At 34.5% G+C, this 18,768-nt stretch overlaps 1 protein-coding gene across 1 annotated transcript in view; it reads right to left on the minus strand.

Moving 5' to 3' along the window:
* The window catches only part of LOC119635581 (protein slit), a 37,532-nt gene extending 22,612 nt beyond the window's left edge, over positions 1–14,920 (minus strand). The window contains 4 exon segments of the mRNA XM_038030449.1: positions 95–166; positions 713–784; positions 4,945–5,016; positions 14,598–14,920. Of these exon segments, the coding sequence (XP_037886377.1) occupies positions 95–166; positions 713–784; positions 4,945–5,016; positions 14,598–14,905 (524 nt within the window). The 5' untranslated portion in view covers positions 14,906–14,920.
* Between the last annotated feature and the right edge of the window lie 3,848 nt (positions 14,921–18,768).

An 18,768-nucleotide genomic window follows, 5' to 3' on the forward strand; every position in this document is an offset into this window, starting at 1 on the left:
GCATGTATATGCGTGTAATATGCTTTATGTATATATATATATATATATATATATACTTTTGGAAGTTTTTCGCTACTTTTGCTTCATTACTTACAATCGCAAAAGATTTGCTGAACTTGCAACGAAATTTTCTGGAATTGCTTTCAGTCGATTGTTGTTTAATCGTCTGCCATAGGTAGGTAGGTATGTATAATGCGTGATAGCAAGCAATCGGTTACGTGCACATGTTGTAATCAATTCCAGGGCAATAGTGCAACATGTTCGAATATATGCAGAGAGAAAAAATATTAAAAAAAAAAAAAAACAAACAAACAAACAAACAAAACAAAGCAAACAAACAAATAAAAAAACAAAAAAAGGAAAAAAACGAAAGATAAAAAGTAATCAAAAATAAGAATCGAATAAATAATTAATCTAGGCATGTACATGCTTATGTTTATATTCATGTCAATATATATATATACACACACACATATATATATATATGTGTTTTTATAAATCTAATTACGGTAAGCAATTGACTGCAATTTGAGCATAAAAACTCGAGCATTATGTAGAAAAACTGTAAATATTATGTATCGATATACATATATATGTGTGTATATATATAAAATATATATTTATGTATATACATATTTATGTATTTATGTGAATGCACAACATTAACTTTTTTAAAATAAAATCATGCGAAATGTATTCTCAATTAACTTACAATTGCTCCAATGAGATTAAGTCCTGAAAGGTGCCTTTTTCGATTGTATGAATTTGGTTATCAGTTAGTTGTCTGAAATGAAACGAATGAAACGAATGAAAGGGAATGAAATCAATTTAATGCGCTTTCGTTAATGCTCGCTCAAGAGTACATTTCTGTCATATTCATGAATTCATTTCATTTTGATGGGCAAACGTTTATCTTAATTTAATGAAAACTTTCTCTCTCTCTCTCTGCTATTTGTTACCTAGCCATGTGCCACGTATTCATTTCCCCATTTATATGGAAAATCGATTACTTATGATATGATCTTGTAAAGCACACCACAACAGTTATACGAGGTTCATTAAGTTATTAAATGACTGTATAAACAAAAAATCCATGCTTTTGTACAGCATGGAAATCTTTCCGTCCGTCCGTCTTGTCTTGAAATTCTCATTTGAGAAATTTAAAACTGCGATAAGGTTTTAAAAAATTTAAAAATGGGCCTAATTAAGGCTATGTATGAGTATAGCTTGAAAATGAAGAAGAAGAAGAAGAAATGAACCTATAGAAGCAAAACATTTTCTTATTCGCTTTAATGCTCTTAGATTGTTTTTATTTTTATAACGTGTCAAAAAAGAACACGGAATAATCTGTTTAATAAACTCGATGTTCCAAAGTGTATTTATTTTTGCACTCACCAGCGAAGGCTTCGAGCGTACTCATTATGTCAAAACGTTTGTAACATTTAAAAGAAAGCTTCAGACACTCTATAAAATACTGCGAGCTGCGGTCAAAATGAAGGTGATTTTTATTGTTCTCGAAAACTATATATTTACTGATCAATGTCTGCTTTGTGTCCCCTTCATAGTAATCCCCTTTAGATATAATCAACATATCTCGAGGACATGTGTATCAATATAAAAAACAAAAAATTCGACGACGTTGCTCACGAAATTTGGAACGTTACCTTCTCCTTTGAATACACCACGTGTACATTCTTGACCAGTGTGAAATTCGGAATTCACTTAAGCTTGTCTGTCTGTTCATTTATCATTTATCAGTGGTAAACATTCGGTCGTTCATTGAAAGTTCTATCGCTCAAGTTGGTGGTGAAAACGGTTCAAGTCAGTCAAACGACTCGCGCACATTGTGACCTAAAGTAGGAACATCTCTGCCTCTTGGGTTTTTTTTTTACTCGTTACTCATAAACTACAAAAGACACGCGTTAAAAACTTCCATGGGGAACATCGTGGGCTACGAATGATAATTTAGGGTATTCCTTCTTGTTTTTTTACCCACCACCATGAGATCAGGGTACACTCATTTTGTTTTTGTCCAAATTATATGCAAAATCCCAAAGGAAGCTTTAGAAACCTTATAAAGCCTATATATTCTTAATCAGCGTGAAATTCTGACTTGATTTAACCATGTCCGTCCAGCTGAGTGACTGTGTGGTTTGTGTGGTTTCCTGGTGCCAAAAATGAAGATATCGACTTCAAATTTGGTAGAAACATTGGAAGTTTCTGCACACAAGTTGGTATTGAAAATGGTCAAAATCGAGGAGAGCAGAAGCGAGCAATGGAGCGTAAACTGAATACAACTCAGTACTTTTTAACGAAAATTTTTTGATGTTTGCTCGTTCAGTGTGAGTTGAGTGTAGTGCTCGTGCGACCACATTAGTCCTGAATGTTCTTTAAGTACGAACTCATGCGCAATAATGGAGCATAGAAGAGCCCTTTGGGATTGACTCATGTATACTTGCGAATGAACTGAAAAATTGTGTTCACTTCCCTCAAGTTCGTACGACTACCTTCTCTCACTCACTTCTCAAATCGATCAATGCTTGGAACCTATGAAATTCGACTAGAACGAAGTCAGGCTTCATCGAATGCTTTCACTATTCATATGATTGTATTGTCGACGGATGCGATGTGATCCGATCAATGTACGATAAACTAAACTTTAGTTAAAACTTTATTCAAGAATTTTTTTCAAAAAATTTTAAAGCAACGAAAAGTACGTTTAACCCCCGTGTGTAGGGCTTTAGATGGGGCAATAGATTGAACTCAAACTGCATGGGATGACTTACTGCAATGCTATAGATTTATAGCAAAGGTAAAGATATATGCTTCACATGTTTTTTTTTTTTTTCATAGGACAACTTCGACTTGCTGTATACACACATTTGCACTGAATATAAATTTTGCACAAATAATACGATCTGTGCTTTCAAATGAATTTTAGCTTCGAATTCGCTGTTTCCACTTGTTTTGCTGGTGCGTTCCCCCTACCAAACAGATGAGAATAATTAAATTATTATATCATTCCTATGCAACGATGATGATGCTTTCACTTTTTCCACCTTATGGTCGAGTGTTAAAATTAAATGAAATAAAATTTCCTGCAAAAAGGTTAACACATATCATAGAATCGCATAAACCGACTAATAATTTGTTTATTACTCGTCAGCCGTCGTCAGCTACGGTTCATGCATGCGACAAATGTGTTAATAATAATGAAGAGCAGCAACAAGCAGCAAACCCAGAAATGATGATTGATTGATGAAAATCTCGTTTGTCATGCAAATGATTTAAAGTATTTGAACGGAGTTCAAACATCCAAATACCAAAGGAGAGAACATTACCAAAGAGAATAAATTTCGATTAGAAAATGGAATTTGATAGAATTTGAATTTAAAGCCTATGCAAAGTTCAAGGCGGTTTTAAGTTCGTGGCGTTGTGGTTAATTTTTAAGGCAATAAAAGCATTGCCTTGTTGTTGTATTGAATGAAAATTCTTTAAATCGAGCTTAACCTCAAAAATTGATATCAATTGTCCTTTGCTCTTGAAGAGGAGTTTTATCGACTACTGGCATAGTAGCAATCAACGTATCTTCTGAATTATTCCTTAGAAGCACGTAGCTGAAGTTGATTGAAGAAAGAACGGGAGGACTGACCGCCTAACGTGCTTACTGATGGAATGGCTTGCTCAATGGACTAAATTGTGCTTTGTTTTTTGCTATTAATCATAGAAATCCTAATGGTTAACTAGTGAGTACTGTATAGCTTGAATGACAAGTGCGGCTGCGACACCGCGAGCGGAAAGCATTCCAGATAGCTGTAGTTTTTTAAAACGCGTGTCTTCGTCTCCTTTGGGTTTTTCCGCATTAGCTTGTAAGAAGGCTCTTGTATCGAATTGATAAAAAGTTGGAATTGATCCGCTTGTGACTTAAGAGGGAAAGGATTGATGCTGATGCTCAATTGATTGATCGAGGAATATGGCGCTGAGTGAGAAGATTTATTGAACTATCAATGGAATTTGAGTTTAATACGAACAATCTCAGCCGCAGGAAGGGAAGGAAGAAGCAACGAAAAGTTGAAACTATTTGTGCATTTGCTAGACTCTGACAGATACTTTTCATAAAGTTTAACTCGATATATGCTCTGACTTACTAAGCTATTAAAAATTTTTTTCCCTTTTTTTTTTTTTAGCATTTTTAAATATACTTATGACTGAGTTGAACTAATTGCGATTGTAATCAACTAAAGCCTAATGACCGGTAATTATCGACCAAGAATGCTAGCGCGTAGTTTTATGCTTATGCACAGTATACCACTTGTAATTCAAGGGTTTAGCAAATTTGTGCGGATGTGTGAAGCAACCAGAAGCCTTTGAAATAGACTCACCTCGGAATATGTTTTCTAAGCTTGTCCGTCCGTCTTGTATTATTGCGTTCAACTAATATTTGGCAAATCAAGATGTTTTGCCTCAAGGATGAATGCTATTGAAAGTGATTCGGGTCGATTACTCCTCTTATTTTAAAAAGCCGTTATATGAATAGCTGTAACTGTAACTCCAAGACTCCAGAGTGTACGATATTTAATGGTGAGGCTGTGGTTCGCTATAATGCCTTTCATTATAAGTCTCATCAACATTCGAAGAACAAACGGCAAATGGGATAAATATCGGTAGATGTGGTTAAATGAATAGAGAACTTGCAGATGAGATAAATAATTTAAGAAATATGAAGCATTCAAAAAGTGAATGTTCATACAAACAATTCTCATGAGTTTTAATCATCCTTTGTCCCATTGCTGTTACTTAGCTATAGCTTAGCCATTCTTTAAAATGTCTAAGAGTCGCTAATGCCCTATTTATAGGGTTTTATAAAAGAAATTTGGACTTAAGGGTATATAATATATATACTTGTGTTCTTTCGATAAATGAAACTTGGTGATGATTACTTACAGTATCCTTAATTTTGTTAGCCTTTGAAAATCGGATTCAAAAATCACAGTTATATTATTGCCTTGTAAGTCTCTGAAATGAAAAATTGAAAGAAGAAAAAGATTACATAACTAATTGAAGCAAATTAAAGATGTGAGTAAATATAATAAAATATTTTCATGCATTTTATTTTAATGCCAAGAAGATCACCACTTACAAGTTGTAAACTAGTTCAACAATGTAACATTGAATGCAATTCGTTTCAACAAAGGAACTCTTATCAATTTTAAAGGGTGCGAGTTTTAAACTCGCCACCGTTTCATTTCAAACACTCTGTCAATCATTATTCTATGAGTTTGTTCTTCTTTTACATTTTGATTTATTTAACTTAACTTATGGGATACAGTGTTTTCCCTCTCTCTCTAACTGAATGCTCTACTTTTTTCTATACATTTTTGATTAGTCGGACGATTTGTTTAGTTAGATATACAACAATATGCAGTAAAATACTTCTTGATTATTAACAATATATACAGCGATTTATTTATATTCTTTTATGTAACATCCGTAGTAATATCAGCAATTTTTGAAGTTTTATAATATTGCTTGGGTGTGGCCGGTTTGTCTCTTGGACTATGCGTACAAACTTTCGTAGTTTCATTAGTTGCTTTAGCGAAAGGAATTCAATTTTTTGCCTTTTGAGGACGGAGGTATTCTCACTTTATGCTGTGCTGTAGGCTTGTTTTTTGTCAATTTGCCCCCATTTTCATTGTCAAGCTGCGCGCAAGAACTTTCAATGTTGCTGCCAAATTTTAAGTTGACAGCTTCATTTTTATGAGCTGGAGAGCAGGCACACTCAGACGGACAGATGGACATGCTAGGAATTTGATGCCGATGAAGAATACAACATACTTTAAGAAGGCCCTGAAGCTTACTTACTAAGTATTGTAAGCTTTTTGACAAAGGCAATGTGCTCTGATTCTTTGGTGTCGGGAAGGAGAAAGCAAAATAAGAATAAAGTTCATACATAGAGAGAAAGAAAACAGTGCGTAACATGAACATCTCGTATAAAAGCACAATTCGGTGCCAATGTGAATTTGCATTACTAGTGCGCTGCTAAACCGGCTGAAACAAGCAGAATAAAGCGATAGCAGTACGCATAGCAAGTTTATTCACGAGTCTGGCCTATGGCAATTAAAGAACAAAAAAAGTTTACTTAAGTGCGACATGTGGAAAACACGCATATTAAGGAATGCAAGTAATTGCAGCAGTGTTCGCTTGCAATCAAACCTCTGGGCTTCTAAGGGGACTAAATTAGCTTTGGAGTGAAAGATCATTTCAATGCGAGAAATTTTGGTAGCACAGATATCTTACACTTGGACATGTACTGTACCGCGAATTACACATAAATACCAAAACAAAATATTTAGCAAAGGAAAACTGCTGGAGGAGGGAAAACAAAACCTGGAATGGCAATGCAAATAGCTTACGGTTTTGCGAGTTGTCCCTTTCTTTAGATTTTTTCTTGTTGCGATTTGTCAAAATCCAGTAGTCATGAAACAATACATGTTAGGTCAATATTGCCTTTTTCCTTTTTCTTTCTTTCTTTCTTTCTAATGTTTACTCACGTTCAAGTTTTGCAATTGACAAAATGTGAGATATTATCTTAGGATATTCCTCAATAATAGAGTATAAACATTTTCTACTATTGAAGTTGAAAGTGTGTGCCCAATAGATGTGCAGGAATGCAATAGCATAGATAAAAATTATGGCTGAGGCGGTAACATTTGTGACAGCAATACTGAAAGCCAAGAGGTTTTGCATACTTGTTTGCGGCGGGCTGGGTGTAAAGAATTGAAGCCAAGATGTCACTAATTATTCATTGAGTCCTCTCGACTGGGTCCTTTTGTGACTTAAAGGTGTAGGGTACTATTACTATTCTTATAATGACTTTTCAAAATAAGGCTTCACATACGAAGTGGTCGAAAAAGCGATCGGATCCGAACCGTGTTCACAAGCATTCGTCCTTGAGCCAAAGCACTTCGGTGTTCCAAATTTCATAAAAATTTCTTTAAAATTGCGGATTACAGGTCGAACGCAAGAAAACAAAAGGGACGCCCGGACAGACAGACAAGCAAGCTTGGATCGGTGCAGGATGTGATTCTAAGTTTTGCTTTCTGAATCACTCGATATACCAAAAAGGCTCTATCCCAAGTCTATCTAGGTGTGGCAGACTCTCGCACAAGCCTAATATATCTTTGTGGTGGAGGATCTAGAAAGCAGGCGGATCCATACACATGCATTGACAGTAGCAAATTTAAAATCTATAACCTTAAGCTGAACCCAATACTTGCCATAAATTATTACATTTGTTATAAGCCAAAAGTTGTAGTACGAGCGCGGGATGACGTCCATCATCAACTAGGAATGTAAATTTCATGCTCCTATCCGGACGAATATGATTAAATCAAATTTGGACTCTTGCGTTAAGTTACTAAGACGCACTCGTATCTGCTGCAAGCTAAAAATTCTTTATTCTTTTTTCCCTTCATTGATGGGTTGATGAAGTTGAGAGTTGAGAACAACAAACAATTCTATCTAAGTTGGTTAAGTTTAACTAGTGCAAGTTCATTAAAATGTTCGTCAATATTTAGTCTCACATTAATGTCCGTATGGTAGTTGTTTCAATTCAAGAACACGTTCACAAAATATTTCCAAAAGTTGCAAACTTTATGGTAAATGTCAAAGCAAGCACTTCTCTGTCTCTCTCTTTCTCTCTCCCCTTACCTTCTTTTCCCTAAATATCTTGAGGGAGTTTTTCTGTTGCTTGCAACAGTTAGGGAATGAAACGTTTTCCTTATGTCCATCACCGAAGGATAAGAAGTATATTTTGTTTGTTGAAACGTTTGCAACGACCAGAAGGAAGCAGTAGAGAACCCACAAAGTATATATTTTCTTGATCAGCATCAAATTCTGTCCGTTTGTCTGTCTGTGTGTCTGTCTGCTGTAAACAATCTCTAGGCCGTAAAAATCAAGCTATCGACTTAAAATTTAGCAGAAACTTTGGATGTTCTTGTAAGCAGGTTGGTATTGAAAGTGGGGCAAATCGGTCGAAGCACGCGCCTACAGTATTACGTAAACTGAGAACACCTCTGTTTTTCCAAAGCAATAAAAAATTGGTGCTTTGCTCATTACTCATAGACTGCAACAGATAAATGTACAAAAATTTGAGCACATATACTATAGGCGATGCTGTAGTATTTGTACAAAAATGGGAAAAATTGACCACGCCTACCCAAAAAAAACGAAAAGGAGAGAAACAAGATCCAAAGATCCTGTAAAGTGTATAAATTCTTGGTCAATTTCAAATTAGGAATCTACCTAAATATATCCGTTTGTCCATCTGTCCGCATATCCAACTGTAGAGTATTTTTGGCAAGTATTCTCCCGTTAGTGAAAATGAAGCGATCCGTACTTTTCAAAAGACACGTCGCCTACGCAATAAAAACTTTTATTTTGAAAAGAGTAAAAATCAGCCGCGCCCACTCCATGTTATAAATCATGAAAATGTTGTTCTTTTGCTTTCTTTGTGTTTTTTTTTGGGGCAACGATGATGGGTGTAAAAGATGCGGTCATTACCGAATATAATTTTGTTTTCTTGTGTTCTTGTTTTCTCTTAATTCTCCCGTCTCTTGTAAGACTCGTGGTAACTTTTTTCAGTTTTTATCTTTATTATAACCACGAAAATTTTAAAAAGACAATGTTTCACTTTTCTAGAATTTGAACGAAGGTCTTCGCTGAGTTTAGTTTATTTTATTATTATTATTTTTTCTTTTTTTTTGTTTATTTTATAAAACCTTACTTTTACTTTAGTTCAATTTAAGTGCGTGCGTGCGTGCGTGCGTGCATGCATGCACGTGTATGAATGTATGTATATCATAAATGAAAGTGTGTTTAGATTTGTTCTTAACGGTTGGTTTGCTTTTCTGTTACTTTATGTTGTTGTTTATGTACTAAAAATGCAAAGAAAAAACATAGCACAGAGAGGGCTTTTAAAATTCATGAAAATCTTGAATGAAAAAAAGCAAAAGTGAAATGCAAACGAATATTCAAAGTGGGCCGCCGAAAGCTTTCATACTCATTCTCGTTCTAAATTTTTAATTGACGAAAAAAAAATTCTTGAATTTATTTCAAGCGTCTCCTGTGGATTTAAAACAGTCCACATGAACTAAATACGTAGAGCATTCGCAAAACTTGCGAAAAACTAAACTTTTTTTCTTTGTTTTTATTTAAGACACATATATTGTGGCGTTCTAGTTAGTCATTCATCTTATCGTCGTATCAATTTTGATATTTCAAAGATCACATTGAACCCTCAAATATCGCTCCTTTTAACAGAAAGAGTTGTTAACTCAGGCAAAGCATAAAGAACTAAAAGCAAAAAAAAAAAAAAAAATAGGATGACTTGCGACTTGTGATGACATTGAGATCATGCCCAGAATATGGGCAACAAATCACAATTTTCGACGAGAATTAAAGCTAAAAAAAATGGCACTCAATCAATCTATTTCAACTTTTGCTAGAGATAATCTGCAGGCTCCAGTATCGAAGTCTCAATTCATTATTGAATAAATCTAAAGCGAGTCGTCTTTCCATTAGAACTCTTAAATCGAAATCGCTTGTGGAGTTCAAAACTTCTTAAACATTGTTTCCAGAAAAGTTAAAAAGTCGCAGAGCTTCAGGCATACATTGGATGCCTTTGAATGAAAAACGCTTCTGTCGATCCATTCCCGGTAATTATAAGAAATCTTTTGCAACAATAACTCTTTACAAGGATAGGAATTTTCCACCTTGGATTCGAAGATAATTAGCGAACCTTTGACAAAAACGAAGAAAAATTTCTAAGAATATCTTAAGAACGTATTTGTCCCGCATTCTAAGCAATTTTAAAGCGAAAATGATAGATTGCTTAACAATCGTATAAAAAAACGGCATTCCATGCATGCAGAGAATCCTATAAGCGAAAGTTGCTTATAAATTTTTATTGCGAGAATCGATCAATGGCAGTTGATACGAAACCAATTAAAATCTCAGTCGACTCTGATTGATGGCGACAAATATGAGAAACATAACCTCAACATTGATTAATCAAATTTTTCACGACATTTGCGGAATTTTATGATCAACAACAGTTTGCGGCATTGACGTGCAGATGGCGTTTCTAGCAAAAAAAAAAAAAAAAAAAATCCCTGTTATTATTAGAAATCATCTCAAGTCCGTAAGGCAGGCTTGCATCATATCGATTACTTGTTTACGAGTTCCAATCGTTTCGAATTCAAGTAAAATTAATTAATGATTAATTGCTAATTAATTGTTAATAATTAATTATTAATTAATTATAATTAATTAAAATCAGTTAGTTAATTAAAAGCGATTAATTAATACCTAATTACCATTATTTAATAATTAGTTAATAATTCATTATTACATATCTCTGTTGCATCGCTACTTTGACATAGTGTCAAGCATTATTATTATCACGGAGGGACAGGGTTCATCTAATAGTATAACAGTGCATCCACTTCTAGTAGGATACCCGGGAGTATTCTATGTTAATAGCATTTCCTTTTCGTTCGACATATTTCTGTAAAAATTTTGTTATTCAATTTGAGGAACCATTTCGGGCAGGCAATGGCTGCATGTCCGGAGTCTCATTCGAAGAAGATTAATCAAGGCTCAAGACTTACTCAAGTAGTTGTTGCTTGAAGGCTTTTTCTTTATCATTATCTCACTTTAAAATTACGCTCCTAAAATGCATCAATCCATCATTGCTTCCAAGCTAATAGTCTGGCTGTCATTATGAGGCGTTAAGAAAGAATCTAAAACGTAATGATTTCACACGTCTGTAATGCGGGTGCAAAAAACCCTTTTTAATGCATTAAAAACTTAACAATAAATCAATTTTATAAAATCGGTCATCGCTCGAATAACTCAAGTAATATAAATTGCTAAAAAACAAAACAAAAAAAAAAAAAAAAAAAATATTGAAGAGTGAACAGGCGTTTTGAAAAAGCTTCAACGTGTTTTTTACTTTTCTCAAAAACAATCAATGTTCACTTCAAATCCTAAAAGGCTACAACAACAAAAAGGAAAACAAATGAAAAAAAAAAACAACAATAAATTTCTACTCTGAACAATTTCACATAAAATATCCGTATCTTAAGGGGGAATAACGAGGCGAACGTTTTGTAAAATTTTATCCCAATGATGACGGTGTTGTATGATGTATGTAGCAAATGGTATGGAAATGAAATCCCATTTAAATTGGCGTTAATTCATTCTCGACCACACGTGGACTTTTTGACAATTAGCATTTATGACTGCTCTTATGTGACTCTTTAAGCATCAAATGACGTAACGAAGCCTTACGTTCATTAAAATGTTCCAAACAAATGTCTACGGATAAGATTTCAATTTGTATGACAATTAATGGTAAGTTTGAACGGTGCTTCAGCGGTTGTCTATCGGATTTTGGCCTACAGTTACATGTTATATACATTTCCGTGAAAATTATCCTCATCACGTATTATATCATAAAGCATATGTATACACTTCCATTCTTATATATATATATATAGAACAAGAGAATGTTTGTATGTGTCAACATGTGCAGAAACTTGTCCATGGCTGCCATTGTCATGATGGAAACAATGGTTCAAAATGACAGAGTTTTATATATGTATTATATAAATACATTAATACTGTGTATATGTATAGATATATGTAGGCAAAGCCATATTTACACAATCGTACGTAGATGGATTATACGTACGTACAAGTATATGACACTAATCCTTAAAATTTCATAGAAATCTAATTTTATAACTTACGAAGTAAAAGTTTAAAGAATTGCTTTTACATAGAAAGGCAATCAAATATGTCTGAAGAAGCAGAAGAGGAAGAGGAAGAAGAAGACGAATAAGAAGAAAGAGAAGAAAACTTGAAAATATCGAATTTATTGTTCAGTAAAAACGAATTTTCCTTTGTTGTATTAGGCTGACGGTTAAGTCAAAAAATATGAGACTCGCAGTCTTTCAGAAAAATGCAGCCTTACCTCTGCCAAGGCAAGGAGAAGATCGAAGATGGCTAAAATGCAATACGCTGAGATAAGAGGTTGTTTTATTTTTATGAAGAGCTTGAAGAGCTTTTCCTAATGAACCTAAGACAACTATTCTATGTCGTAGAAAAGGTAGTTATTTTATCATTTGATCGAGGCAGAGAGTGTCAGGTCGAAAATGTTTCCCAATGGAGAAACAAGTTCTAAGACTAAAGTCTTAAAGCATAACCACCTAAGGTGAAAAAAGTTCATATTAATTTCTCTCTCGATACAAAATTTTCTCAGGCGGTCGCCAAAAGTTAACTCTGATGAACATTTAGTTACCTTATTCTTCATTCCATGATAAGAACATTATTCCATACTTCCGTCCCTCAAATGTCATTTTATTAGACAGGCACGAACCAATTAAGTTCCCTTATTCTTGAAGTTCTCATAAAGTCCTTACATCTACGTAATTTTGATTAGAGTAAAATTCTGAGCGGAGTCACATTCATATTCATTCTGTTTCCGAAAAGTCATTCAGTTAGGCTTCCGCTGATTTTGCAGTAAATTGGAAACTTTATTGTGCATCGCAGCGTTTGTAGCACAAAGTGAGTTTGAGCGAATCTATGCAACCCCAAGAAGGACTTGAGATAGACTCACATTTTATTACATCTCTCAATACAGAATTACATTCTGATTTGATTTAAGCTTGTCCGTCCATCTCTCCATCTTCCTTCCATGTGTTCAAACTACAGCTCGCATTTGTTGAGTTATTTAGACGAACCCAAGGACAAACGCTACTCAAAATTGTGATTAGTTTAGCATCTTATTTTGAAATTATTCAATGAATCATTTAATTGGGGATGTTTCGGGTAATGCCTGCCATAAGAATTGAAGATCTAGTCCGAAACATAATAAGACATCGATTGATACAAGTGTGCATCATAAGCCATAATGTCTAAGGAATAGAGCGTGGACGAGAGGGCATTGCTGCACCCGTGCCTATTAGTGCATATTGGACGACGTTTCCAAAATGGAATCGAGCACGATCACGCTGAAAAGTCACTTCATCACATCCTTTCAAATGTTGTGGCAGTTTTTTGCCCCAATTTCATCAGTTATTCTACGATGAGGTCGTTGTGATGCTTTTTACCCTAAAACGCTTCATTATCGATGTCAAGTTGCAAGAGTATATTTTTTCGAATTAAGCAGGAACGAAGGTAGTAGGTGGAAGGTAAGAAGGAAAAATCCAGTCCACCAAAGATTCATTTTTTGTCAGTGTATAACTAAACCTACTCAAAACTTAAACATTATCGATAACTGAGCTAACTTGACTTACACTGTTACATCGTTGTGTAGCACAAAAAATGCTTCAAGCATTTAAAGCGATTTTGCATATAGCTTGCAGGGATAATAACAATGTGTGATGACTTAAAGCCTAGGGATAGTACTTTCATAGGAATAGATAACTGTTTTATTCTCCATTCTAGAGAACTATGTACACTTTACTACTTACACTATATGAAGCTTTATTCTCAGATGATGATTCCAGAGAAATGTTGAGAGAAACTGGGATACGTTCTAAAAGATGGTAGAAAAGTTGTAGTAAGTATTTAGCGACACCGTCGAAACATGCAGTGCGAATAGTGTTTCCGATCGACCCGCAATAAATAAAACGGCTTTGCGCTTATCGAGTTCATGGGTATGTAAAGTCCGCCATATACTCATTTTCGCTCTCTGTTCGTTTTGGTTTAGAAAAACAGGAATGCTTAAAGCAAGTGAAAACACTAGTGGATCAGAGCACATCATAAAATACCCTACACCACGCTACATTATTGAAATAAGGGCTTTATGTAGGAAGTGATCGAAAAACTGGTTCAATCCGCATCATCTTCAATAGTGTACCTTCTTAGGCCAAAATACGTACTAAGTGTACTAAGTTTCATCAAAATACCTCAAAAATTGCGACCTGCAGCTTGAATATAAGAAAACAAGACAAGACAGATGGACAGACAAGTTTAGATCGATTCAGAAAGTGATTCTGGTTTGACATAAAAAACGATGGGTTCATTCTAAAGCCCGCTGGGTGTTGCATCCATTCGCACAAACTTATGATACTCTTGTGCTACACGGCAGACACTTACCGAGCAGTCCAATACTTTTGAAAAGCGAATGCATGAAAACTTATTTTCAAAGTTATTTTCAGAGAAAATATATCATTAAAAAGTTTTAACAATCAGTCTAATGTTATCCATACATACATACATACTTACATATATATATATATATATATATATATATATATGCATATGTGTATATATGCAACATTTATATGTATATATAAAAGTATGTACATATGTACTTTTATATAAGTACATACATAAGCATATAACTTCAATAAACTGTACGACAAGTAATGTGCTGATGAGAGTACTACAAAAAGCATACTTATTAAGAGCGTAAATAGACAGGTTCACACACACAGGTTCACAGTTACACTCACGAAATCTATGTACACTTAAATATTTAATATATAAATTTATACATACATATATACATATCGTGGTATACTTACAATCTTTCTACGTCAGCTGATATCTTGCGCGGAACTTGGGTGAGGCCGCGATGAGAACAGTCGACCGTAAGTCCATTGCATGAACAGACTCTAGGACAGCGAGATTCGCTAATTGCACCAATACTACCGCCCGGTATATGTATACCGACAGAACCGCCGCCATACGGTTCGGCTGATACGTAACAATAAATATCTGCTATGAATATAAAGCTAAAAACGATCCATAGATATAGATCACGCGAAAGGGATCGTAACGCCGCATCCCGGACATCATATTTACACCTTTTGGCAGGTTTGATTTTTAACATAATGATTCATTAATAATAACGTAATGTTTAGCTGCAGTCAACCATTGATTATTGTCTTGCGCGGAGACCACGAACCCGAATCCACTCGAATAATTTTTTTGTATGCACAGTGAAATATGCATAAAAATGATGATAATAATAATAATAATAATAATAATAATGGTTGCTGTTCGTAGTAGCACTACTAGCGGTGGTAGTAGCAGTGGTAGTTGTAGTAGTAGTAGTAGTAGCAGCAGTAGTGACCGCGGTAGTGCTAGTGATTGTTGTAGTAGTAATAGTAGTAGTAGTAGTAGTAGTAGTGGTGGTGGTGGTGTTGGTAACGAAAGAAAAACACTTTTGCCCAGATCTACTTCAAGTCAAACACTTGGCAGGACACCATCAAACTGTTTTTCATTTAAATTGCACTTGTTGGTGCATTAAACGCGAACAGAACAAACAAAAAAACGAAATAAGGATAAAATCATGTTTTTCGCATGACAATCGTTTTAATTGTCGTTTTAATACAAAGCAGCAGTAGCAGCGGCACCAGCACCAGCAACACCAGCAGCACCAGCAGCAGCAGTAGTAGTAGCACCAACAGCAGTTATGCAGTAGACATTAAGCATTATTTATCATTCACAAGGATTGTTTGGAAAATGCGGACTGTTTTTGAACCGCCACATAACGAGATAAAACCAATTAAGATTCGGAACAAGCTTTCTTTACTTTCTTTTTTTTTGCACTTTTTTTTATTATTTAAAATTAGTGACTCGTTTAAGCATAAGTGACGCAAAGTTTATGTTTTTGGTTTCTTTTTTTTGTTTTTTTCTTTTTTGATAAGCACTTTCTTCTTCTCGTTTATGAACGTCAACTTTTTGTCAGCCCTTGTGACGGATTAACGGCACTCAACTAGCGTAAATATCAACACTTTTCAGCGGCGAAAGTGAAAGAGAGTGACATTAAAAGAAATTGATAAAAAAAAAAAAAAAGAAATATATATCTATATATATATATATATAAATAAACCGATAATGGATTTAAAAAAGAAAGACAAGTTCTTGCTTAGCCCGTTGCTCTAGAACAGCATGAGCAAAAAAATGAGCAAAGCTTAACAACAATCTATCTGATGATATTCAGTTATATTCACGTGTTTTCTTATTTTTCCTTTTTTTTTTTTGTGTTCTTTCCTTAAATACACATGAAGTACCGATAAGGTAACATATGGTCGTTGCCGGTTTTTTTCCCCTTTTCTTTTTTTGCTTTTATTTATCGATTACACGATTTGGTCATCATTGATATCTGCATTTGATTGAGATAAGCAAGCGAGATGTAACCAATGCTAGTTATGATAGACCGAAACATCTGCAATGAGAAAGAAAGACAAAAATTTAAGCATTTAGTTAAAAAAAATTTTTTTTTTTTCGTTGTTGTTTGTAAACACTTTACTGCCTATGTAGTATAAGAAGAGATAGAAAAAACCCATAAAAAAAAAAAAAAATCAAGTATGTATGGATGTTTGTCTTCCTACTGATAAATTTTTACATCTAGCTAGTCTAAGAAATATTAAGCTTTCCATTACAGTTACAGTATATAAAAATGTATTTAACATTCATTCAATATTTTTTCACAAGTCTTTCTGTTTCTTTAGAGAAGTTAGATTCTATCCTTAAATTGTGATCATTTCCCTTAACTTAATCAGCAGTTATCGTCTGCCTTTAAATTTACTCATACTGTGCTAGAATACAGTACAAGTTTCTTCTTTTTTTTACAAGTCTGCAGGCATGCATGTATTTGTGCGTAGATTCATCTATGCATATTAAACAATGGGCGGTCAATGTAATGCTTAAGATGATGTTTTAATTTGTAAATCAAGGGTAACATTCCAAGCACGTCTTGCTTAATTCATTCTGGGCACATTTTCTCAAAGCTCTTTTCAATTGTAATGTTGTGCCCTACATGTGTAGTATGGCATGTGCTGGTAACGCGAAGATTAGATGTTAGTTAAGAAAACGAGTAATTTTCTTAAAGAGTTGAGAGAGTTTAATATTCGTACATGCTTGCTCTGACCATTATTTTATTTATAGCCTTAGCATCATATATATTATATATAATTGTACTTGGTGTACGACATAAGGGCATGTATGGCAAAAGGGTATATTAAGTTTACGCAGATGTACGTAGTACCCCGAAAGGAGATGGGTTGAGGTAGATCCATCTTTTATTATATACATTTGAGCTTGTGTGTCCGTCTGTCCGACAGCTTTTCTTATGTTCAATCTACCAGACATTATTTTTAAGATGTATATTGATAAAATCTGATGCACCGATGTATTTTCACCCAAGGACGAATGTTATCCAAAAGTGAAAATGAATAAATGTAGAGAGGTGAAGGATATTTAATGGTAGGCCGTGATCCATTATGTTCTTTTCACTTGTTTATTTCTAGGACTAATTTTTTCATAACAATACAGGAAGCTCTGCGTTTTTTGAGGTTATGCCTTTACATCATGTTTTTATATTATTCTTGTTACGCCTTTGCATTTATTCTTGTTTCAGATTTCATATTGTCAAAGTCTAATATCAATTATAAAAAAATAGTTCGCAAATTATTTAAACAACTTTTCAAAGTTCGCATTTTTTGACGGCGGCGTTGCGCGAACTGGCACTAAATTCTTGTCGCTGTAATCGCGAACATTGGAATGTTCTCTGAAAGAAGAAGAAAACCTATATGGTGGTTATAATGTTCCCATGCCTATAAGCAGCAGAAGTGCAAGAAGCTCGGAGATCATTGGGGAAACCCTAATGAAAATCTCCAATCTATTGTTTCCGCAAGCTAACCGGTCGCTATTATATTTGGCGAAATGTTAAGCAATTTATGTTTTCGGGAAGACGGGGAAGCAGACTGTGTGACGAGGAAAAGGGTAAGCCATTGAAAGTGAAGTTGCTTAACTTTTTTAGCAAAGCCCTTAGCAGAGGGATTCTTCATTCTTCATTCTTTCATTTCTTCTCCTAAGTATTATTTGAATGACGCATCGGTGGTATGCAGTCTCCTTCTTTTAGATATATTGTTGAAACTTTGATTTTTGCCGGAAAATGGGGTTATGAAGAATTTAGTCCATCTGACCAAGGTTTCTCAAACTTTTTTTTTTTGTTTCAATCTGCTCACTTCGTAATCTGCATCATTCAAAAATTATCTATCATTAAAAGAACGAATTTTTTAGTCAGCCTTTGTTAAAAACCAAGTCCCCTTTATTACTTTGATCTTTAAGGAGTCTTTATGGAAGTTCGTCGACTGGGTCATCAATTTCTGATCCTATAACAATTTCACTTGATAAAAGACGCAATGTAACGTAAAATCCCTTTTAACTTTGAGAATAAACCAAGCTTAGAGAAAACCAGATCGGCTGAATGTCTAGACAAATTCAATTATTTTAACCCTTCTAGTGAAAGCTTACCTCTGTTAGACGAAGCATTGTTTTTTTTGCTATTATTTGATGGGAAATAAATAGGAAAACCCAAGTATGGAAAAATGGACGAGTTTAAGAATCAGAATCAGAAACTTTTGCCAAGTAAAAATATGTTTACTTAATGGGAAAACGGATTAAGGAGTCTAAACCGACTGGAAGTCATTTCCTTGTCTTCAATTTTTTTTTGTAGTGACTGTTAACATAATTTTGGCTTTTCATTTGCTATTGCAAGTGAGGACCATATAGCTGAGTCCAGCTTCAGTCCTGTATGAAAATCGATGGAAAAAGTTATTTGATTCCCTTGAGAGCAACACAAATGTTCTAGAGGAGCCTTCATTCCATTAATTGAAGTTTTGCAAAGACACCTTTACCTTATTGCCGGATGCCTCAAACCCGACTCATTGGTTGGGATCTGAA

This window comes from Glossina fuscipes, unplaced genomic scaffold (assembly GCF_014805625.2).
Source record: "Glossina fuscipes isolate IAEA_lab_2018 unplaced genomic scaffold, Yale_Gfus_2 27, whole genome shotgun sequence".
Taxonomy (NCBI): Eukaryota; Metazoa; Arthropoda; class Insecta; order Diptera; family Glossinidae; genus Glossina; species Glossina fuscipes.